General features: G+C 38.2%; 1 protein-coding gene across 1 annotated transcript; it reads right to left on the bottom strand.

The window, feature by feature from the left end:
* Positions 1–341: 341 nt before the first annotated feature.
* RAB8B (RAB8B, member RAS oncogene family) lies at positions 342–9,107 on the bottom strand (the record flags this gene model as incomplete). Its single annotated transcript, XM_010083104.1, has 7 exons — positions 342–1,184; positions 1,698–1,748; positions 4,332–4,397; positions 5,176–5,265; positions 6,379–6,456; positions 7,829–7,889; positions 9,047–9,107. Coding segments are annotated over 7 exons (500 nt in total), but the record flags the coding sequence as incomplete, so codon positions are not given.
* Positions 9,108–9,362: the final 255 nt, after the last annotated feature.

The raw sequence follows: 9,362 nt of genomic DNA, 5'->3' as shown, positions 1-9,362 counted from the left end.
GCCCTCGTGACCATTTCCTTGGTGCTAGAACTTGATGAACTTCAGCAATTGCACAGGAAGCGAGTTTTTGGACACCTCTGCTGTCAAGGGTCAATGCCTACAGACATTAACGAACTATCCTTAGAATTACAGTAGAAATGGAAGTCACCTTCAGAAGCAGTCATTTCTGAACAAATGGATCCACAGAGAGGTTACTTAAAACTCATGCATTCAGCTTCCACAAGCCACTTAAGTGATAGTGATGAGGCCAATTTGTGACAATGATTTCAACTCCAGAGCGTACTTCCTCATCAGAAACAAAAAAAGGTGCAGATAGTTTGAGCTAACAAACGGAAGTGAAGTGAGGAAAGACACGGTGTTTATTCAAATAACCGAGAGGTGCATCTGTGAATCAGTGACTGGCAACTCAGAACACAACTTTGCTAAATCTGGTAAAGAAAGAAAAGCAACATACTACATTCAGAAGAGAAGCCATAGCTTCTGCATGAACAGATTTGTGCATCTAAGAGACAAAACCCATACAAATTTTTACATGCCAATTGTTACAGTAATTCTCATCTCTAGAATGTCAACATCCATACTGTAGTCCTGGCCACCAGTACACAGCATAGGAAATAATGGAAGTGAGACTTAATTTTTCCCTGGCTCTTCTGCTTGAAAATAAATTTGTTTAAAAAGAAAAAGAAAAACCTGCACAAATCTGTTAAGAATCTTACTTACAAGTCAAACTGTGCAAATACAAATGTAAGATTGTGCTGTAACAGGCAGTAAGAGGCCAATATGGATGTGCAAAGTTAAAAGAAACATAGCAGCTTTTGCAACAGGCAATAAAACAGCAAGTAAAAAAGGAAAACAAGTTAACTCTTGCATTTGTGTCTCCACTTCATAGCTTCCATATCTGAGAAAGAAGAGCCTGACAGGTCAATAGGCTTAGTGAGCAAAATCCACTTGGTATTTTGTGTATCGCAGTCTACGTTCAATGGAGCTCTCAGCAGCAGCTTGGTGGTATTATTTCTGAGGCTTTGTGACCCTGTGCTTTCAAAGAAGCAGAAAAGGTTCTAAGTGTGCTGCAGTCTATCATTAGAAGTTCATCAAAGTAGCGTGCATCGAAAGAAGCTGCTCTTCTTAGATCGATTTTCTGTTATTTTTACTGGCCCACCTGCCCCTGATGAACTGTTGTCATTCTGAAAGAGAAAGGAGTACTAACATCATATGATGCAGAAAAAATAAGTCCAGCTTTCCTAGTTTCCCTCCTTACTTCCCCTGCCTCGCAAAGCAACAACCAGAGCAGAGATCTGTTGCATCTCAATTATCAGAGATCTGAGCTCCTCAGTTATCCAGACTCTGTTAATCACTCAATAAAACTGCCTATTTTTAAAAGAAACATTTATCCAGCAATCCAGATCTCAAGTATTAGCTGAAGTGACTAGGTAATTTGACGTTTAATAAAGCAAGGATTGCACCGTTATATTTCGAAAGAACACATCCATTTCAGGCTGCCCAATGTTAATGTTTGTGCAAAATAAAGAACAATTAACACATTGATGTGTAACAAAGTATGATAAAGCACTCTCTGTTTCAACTTGATCTAGCACCCACTGTATTGCCCAGGAAGTTTTTGGTAGGGCTACTCCTCAGCCTATTACAGAGGAGTCATTTCAATGTATCTAGTTTGTATGCCAACTGGAAATACAAACCATTTTTCTGTTGAGCTTTGTCATAATGTCCCGTGCAAGTGTGAAAAATGCCTGGTGACAAGTTGAAATAAAAAAAAAAAGAGACAGTTAGTCACAAGACACATTAAAGACAAGATAGTTTTGGAGTAGCCAGACACATCAACAATACAGCATTCTGTAGGCCACTGCTAGTGAGTTGCAAGGCGCTCTATGTACAACAGCTGTTTACTTAGAACTGCAACAAGCATGCTTTAGATCAAAAAAATATTTATTTTTTGTCTACACCCCTCCAATATTTGGAAAAAAGTGAACAGACTTTCCCATCGCATACCTCTTGGGCAAAAAAAAAAAACAAAAAAACAAAAAAACAAAAACCAACCAAAACCAAAAAAACACAACACAAAAAAACCCCCAAAACATCTGCTGAAGAGAAGGCTGTATACACTAATAGCTTTTTTTTGTTTGTTTTTTTTTTTGGCCAAACTACTGTGCATCACAACTGGAAACCCAGAGAGAGGTTTGAGGATGATATGCCTGGGAATTCATATTAAGGTTAGCTTGGTTTCTGTCCTCTGAAAGTTTTGCTCCTGGGCTTTCTATAATGTTATTTACGCTTCCAACATCCCCTCTAAAAAAAAAAAAGAAAAAAAAAGAAATCACTCTGGGAAATCTCAGGCTTCAATTTATGAAGGAGCAAAGAAACTTCTGGAGCAGAAAAACTCTGCAATTCTCCAGAAGCAGGGAAAAGCAAGATTTTAGGCTATCTGGAGATCTCAACAATCCAAGGACAGTTCCAGAGAGTAAAAAAACCTGTAAACACTCCCCCTCTCATTGTGTTTGGAATACAGCCAAAGACAGGCATTTAATGCAAAAAATTACCACAAATTAATTAATTTCTGATCACAAGAATATCACACTTGTGTCATTTCCCACAAGTTAAGCATTTGGTAGAAAGATTACTAAATTGTTACTTGCTGAATGCCTATACCACCTGCATTTTTTAATGCTTCCTTCACCATTCATGTGACAACTTAAAAAATATTCAGATAGCCAAGCTGTTTGGAGGAAGCACAAACTAATGTACACTTAATGACCTACAGAAGTTAAAATGAAATTGCAGGACGTGTCATGAAAGAGCAAGTCTGGAGGAACTAATGAAGAAGACAGGCACTTTTTATTAGGACATTATTGCTAGCCACCATTGGCATTAGCTGCTAATGTTCACACTTCCATTTTCTGCTGTAAGAATCGTAACGACACTGTGAAAATCAGGTCAGGCACTATTCCAGATGCAGCACAATGCAAATAAGCTCATTCTGACTATGTTGTAGAACAATCATCCTGCAATCAGAAAAAGCCCTGCTTGGCTGGCACAGCATCAGTCATGTTATTTTAAAGTAAGAATCTCTTTAATTTCTAGTTAATTTGTTAGCTGCATGAGCTGAATTAAGTATGTGTTTGGAGGACTTTTAAAAAAGTATCCCATCAATACACATGGAAAAGCTTTTAGATGATTAGGCACAGGAACAACATTTAAGAACAAGTTTGTCTTACCTGAACAAATGAATCTTAATGTAACTGCCTTTCAATACCCAATTATTATCTTGTCCATGCTTTTCATAGTTAAAAAACACCACCCTCCCTGAGATGACAAGAGTCGCTCATAGAATCATGGAATGGTTTGGGTTGGAAGGAACCTTATTGAGTTCCAACCCCCTTGCCATGGTCAGGGACACTTCCCACTAGCCCAGGTTGCTCACAGCCTCATCCAGCCTGGCCTTGAACCCCTCCAGGGATGGGGCATCCACAGCTTCTCTGGGCAACCTGGGCCGCTGCCTCACCACTCAGAGTACAGAATTCTTCCTAATATCTAATCTAAATCTCCCCTCTTTCATCTTAAAACCATTACCCCTCATCCTATCACTACAATCCCTGATCAAGAGTCCCTCCCCTAAGTACTGGAAAGTGCTGGAAGGTCTCCCCAGAGCCTGCTCTTCTCCAGGCTCAACCACCCCAACTGTCTCATTCAGGCTGAGATAGACCGGAGTCAAGCCACTCTTTCTTCTGATTCCATTTCCTAATACCCTCATAAACAGGGATCTTGTGTTTTTAGCGCAAAATTTACTTGCAGGAAAACATATTTCAAGAGTATTATAAGCCTTCTTCCTCCTCTAACATCAGCTTATGACAGTCTATGCTGATGTTCCAGGTTAACACAGAAACCTTCAGTCCCAACTGCATAGCACATATTTAGCAGTAACCTGAAGGCTCCTCGATACAGTAGTGTGTTATTCTGAAAGTAAAGAACCTTGAATCCAATTTCCTGCACAAAGTATAGTTCTAAAGTTATACCTAGTGCCTGTCCAAAAGGACTTGCGATTTCAGTAACAAGGCACAGAAGTCTAAAGCAACTATTTGCTACAATAATACTAAATCACTCTGTTAACACCCATTTAAAAAACAATTCCAGACATTACCAGAAAACAAGAAATGCTAGATTTTACAGTAGCTCTCTAAATACAATAAGGTTGGTGATCCAGGACCACAGTTGGGACTTCAGGTCCCAGAGCAGGTCAGAAAGCCCAGCAGATCATGAAACGTGTCTCTGTAGTAGTAGCTCAAGAAACACCCCTAAGCATAACACCCATCTCTTACCTCTTCCACATTGATGCTGGATTTTGCACTTGTCTCCAAAAATTTGATTCCATAATCAATTGCTAGCTGGAAGAGAAGTTAAAGTTTTTCAGTGTTTTTGAAGTTCCTTTGTAAAAGGAATGTTTCACATAGGTTCATAACAGAATAGGTGTTGTATGCTGCGGCAAGCTTTGAAAACAAAACCAAATAAGCTTGATTTCTGCTTTTCTCTTGAAAAAACATTAAAGTCACTGGAAAATTAGACAGAATATGAGAACAGCCTATATCCTAATGTAAATTCAAACCCGAAGGATTAATTGCTCACAAAAAGATTTATTTAGGACCTAAAAGAACATTAACATAGAATCCTCCTTGATAGGGATTTATGGACCAGATAACCACACACAATCAACCCGTAAGTTATGCTGCTAGCAACTACACTACTTTAGCTGTGTACATCATAGATTGTATAGTATTCTTACTTGCTTGTTCTGCAGAACTAATTATTTATGCTTTAATAGCAGTACTTATGACAAGAGTAAGTAACCACCATGGTAAATTGAGTTCAACATGATCAAATCATATACAAAGATTTATACTGACATTTAGAATACTATATGCTATAGCAAAGGTCAACATTCTTTACAGGATCTTCCCCTCCATTAAGTTTATTCAAACTTGAAGACAGTCAAGTGCTACTTAAAAACAAAAAACCCAAACCTGGCATCCTGTAATATATAAAAGTTTCTGAAACAAGAGGTTTGAGGCGAATTATTCACTAATATGTCTGAAACATAGCAAATATGCAGCAGCCAAAATCCTACGAAAAGTAGGCTTCTAAGTAAGGTAAGGCACCAAAGCTTACCTTCTCCCCTTTTTCTTTTGAGACTTGTCTTTTTTCATTCATATCGCATTTGTTACCCAGGATCATTCTTTCTACATCTGAAGAGGCATGCTGAAAGAAGAAAGAGTGATGTCTCAGAAACAAAGTCCATCATTATTTAAAATAAACTTATGTGTCAAACTCATCCACAAATTAATATTTTATTTTTAAAAAGTTATCTAATGTGAAGGCATTACTGAGAAACAGACTGACTTTTGGAACAGGCAATTTAATATTTAAATATTAAACTAGGTTGGAATAAATACTCCTACATTAAATTTGCCGGAGTATTATTATAGACCAAATACAGTGCCATAGGCTCTGTACCAGGCTGCTCACACACATAAGCACTTGGCTATTCTGGAAATGCTACAGTACACACTTGACTTCAAAGTGGTGCATGGACATCTAGGGCATTTGGTTGGAATACCATTATGCAATACATTTGCATTTTTAAAATAATTATTAATAAAAGACCTTTTAAGTAACAATCACTTCAGCAAGAGAAGTTCACAATGAGACTTTTCTAGCCCCGTCGCTATTGTATCAAACTGGTCACTAATACAGGAATTTTGCTGAAAAGCCAAAGAACAATGCTGAAGAAAAGCCCATGGATTTTATGTTTAAGGAAAAAAAACCCAAACAGTAAGATTTTGTTACCTCACTAAAGCTTCACTAAAATTAAGCTTCCTAGTCTCACTTAATAAAGACCTATCCCTACCTGACAGCACATCCCATTAAATAATTTAAAATAAGTTAGCAGGAAGAAAGCTTACCCAAAACCAAATGAAAAGGTCAAAAATCTCTAATTGGACAAACACACAACACAGTAACAACTGGAATTAGATTGGTCATAATTTTAGTGAAAGGCAGATACCCTAAGATGTTGCTCTTTCCCATTCCTTAGACACACCCAAAAGCAAAAAAGAACAATAACAGTCATATAGTAAAAGCAGTTTTGAAACACTTTATGCTTACTTTTTCAACTTAAGTTTTCTACCTTCTAGCCCTAGATGAATGAGATAATCTTCTCCCCACTGATAACCACTGTTGTTACCCTCACTGCAGTCTAACTTGGCCATATATGCTGGTTACTATAATGAAAGTGAATAATGACTTGATTATTATTTGTCCCAAGGAAATAATGAGAAGGAAGGAGTAAGAAGCACTTTCCAAAGTACCTACCTCCTCTATGTTTCTTATCCAGTTTTTTATGTTGTCAAAGGACTTTTCATTTGTGATGTCATACACCAGCATAATTCCCTAAATAAAATTAAGTAAATCTAGTTAGATGAGCTAGCACTATTGGTTGACCTCTAATGCATGTTGTTGGTTTGATTATACTCGCAAGAAATTAAACATATGACTAATGCACCTACAATCCTTTCTCAAAGCATTTGCTGAGAATTCACCCAAAATATTACTATTTAACATCTTTTGCCACTGTTAGAGGTCAAACACACGCCCCACATGAAGTTTTACATTATTAGCCCATAGTCAGGAAAAGTTTAGTAATTCTTCTACAACAGCAACCGGGACTCTATTGTTAAAGTCAAGTTTAGAAGCAGCAGCTCTAAGCAGTCAAAGATGACAAACCTGTGAGATCCAATCTGCGGGGGCCAGCAGATCCTGACAGCAAAGCTGACACTAGGTGCTCTCCCAGAAGCTTTAGCTCTTTCAGACAGCTATGTACACATACTAGCGTGGGCTCTCAACAATTAGCAAAGCATGGGAAACCACACAACAGCTGCATTAAGGACAGATTGCCAGGTTCACCTCCGTTCCTTACTGCCTTTCCAATCATTCCTTGCAGGACAAAGAAAAGTCCTTGGCCATGGATTAGGAGGCTCAAACCTTTGTAAATACTAGAAAGCTCTAACACAGAGCCACAACCATTACTATTTCTCCCCTTTTGTATTCTGTAACAGTGGAGTTATCTGGACCCAGAGACAGCCTATGAATGGAACTGATCTGTTCATACAGAGTGATAAGAACATGCAGTAGCAGCGTAGCTAGTAATCAGCAAGTTGAAACTGACAGTGTCCCAACAAAGTATCTCAAATCATAGCATTAAGAACCATCACAAGCAGTTGCACCACAAAGAGTGCAGACTCTAAGTCAGTCATTTGACTTCAAATCACTCCTACTGGAGGAGAAAGTAACAGTGGCTTTAGTATGTGATTGTATTTCTATCCCAGATTTTGCATTCTCCACTGGCTGAAGGAAAAGCAACTCAGTGAACTACACTTTTAATATTAAAATCATCTATTACCTATTTTTCAAACATTTAAAATGTTTAAAGGAGTTGACTGCATTGAAAAAAACTTGTCTGATTAAAGTTTGTCAACTTAGCTTCTTGTTATAATCTGCAGAAATTTTAATTATACTAAAAAGACAATAGGGCTTGAAGTTTCATCACAAAAACAGGACCAGACAAAGTACCAGCAGGTTTAAAAATGAAAAACAAAAAAACCCCACAAAACAAAAAACCCCCAACCAAACCACAAACTTTATTCGTCGCATCTCAAGCCACAATTATCCAATCCTCCAGTTAAAGAATTGCATGATATAACCTCAAGACCAGCAAACCAGTTACACTAGTTGTGCCTAACTTGTTTGAAGTGAGCACACTCACCATGGCTCCTCTGTAGTAAGCGGTCGTGATTGTGCGGAATCTCTCCTGGCCTGCTGTATCCCTACAATTCAGTGAAAACAAGTATTAGTTGCAGGTGATCTTTACACAATTCTGTAGGTAGAGATCTCTTTTTAAACAGAGTAACAATGTGTCAATGCTCACTCATTAAGAAAAAATACCATTTATAAGCTGTTTGCACAAATTTCTTCAGCCTTCAACCCTTCCTCACTCCCAAGATATCCTACTTACATCAGTGGCTATAGCAGCACCATGAATATGGCACAAAGGCATTTAATTTTGCATGTAAGCAATAAAACTCAGTGCTACACAGCCTTCCCTAGAATAATAAAAAAGGCAGCTCTGATGCATTTAAGTCCTGCCTTCAACAAAAACTAAAACATGTATCAGTAAAATATTTCAGGATAGTGCATTTTCATGGACAGACAGCTACTGAAACCAGCCGTTACACCTTAGTGTGCTGGTATTTCATCCCAGGCGACTTCAAAGCAGTATTTGTCTGTGAGTGAACAAGAGGACCAAAGTGTCCTCCTCCCAAAGGGGGAGCTGGACCCCAAAGGCCCAACAAAAAACAGCTGCTTTGACTTACATTACAGACAGAAAATCTGTACCAACCACTTCTGGCACTTCACTTCCTTAGTCACAAGGATTCTGGCTCACATGCAAGTATCATAACCATCTTTTCTATGACCTGAAAAATCAGCAAGAGCCCTACACTCACCAGTAGCATTTTAAGAGTTTGGCATGTGTAGTAATGTTACTCCAAAAATACTCATCTGCTGCTATCAGGAGGCACAGTCTCTCCTAACTCAGCATGCAAGGAATGGGAGCGCTATCCCTCACCTGCGCCCCTGGGAGTACAACCAGGTATCTAAGTATCAGAGATTACGTTTTATTAGGTCACATATTTTAAGTTTACAGCTATGGAGTTAATACTTCTCTTCCACATGGAATAGCTAAAAGTGCACTTAAGAGAACAGCTTTTGACAAAATGGGAAGTCGCTACAACGTTCACACGTGAACAGGCCATTTCCTGTGCTACTGAGGCAGAGCCACTCAAGAACAAGCTGGAAGAGAGCATAAACCTTATGGACCGTCAATGAACAAAAGGTATGAAGCTTCTGGCACACTCAGCCTTAAAAACTATGAAAGATTATATTCAATACTCACTGAAAACTTAAATTACTTTGGAATACTTACCATATTTGTAGCTTGATTTTCTTTCCATCTAATTCTATTGTTCTGATCTTAAAGTCGATTCCTGCCAGAGAAAGGGATACTCTAAGTTTTGCAATAAATGAAAAGGAAGTATTCAGTTTCCTTTTGACAATTTGGTAAGAGCAAACTTAAGCAAAAGAATTTTTCTGAAGTTGTAATTTCTCCTAAAAACTAGAAAGTGCTGAGGAAGCACAAAGGTTTTCAACTGCATCCAACATGTCAGGGATAAATTATTCCACACAATGAAAACAGACCAAACTCAGACTCACTACTAGAGTTAGTCTAGATTATGAGAAGA

The sequence above is a fragment of the Pterocles gutturalis genome, unplaced genomic scaffold, assembly GCF_000699245.1.
Source record: "Pterocles gutturalis isolate BGI_N339 unplaced genomic scaffold, ASM69924v1 scaffold19930, whole genome shotgun sequence".
Taxonomy (NCBI): domain Eukaryota; kingdom Metazoa; phylum Chordata; class Aves; order Pterocliformes; family Pteroclidae; genus Pterocles; species Pterocles gutturalis.
This window is presented reverse-complemented; position numbering and strand designations above follow the sequence as displayed.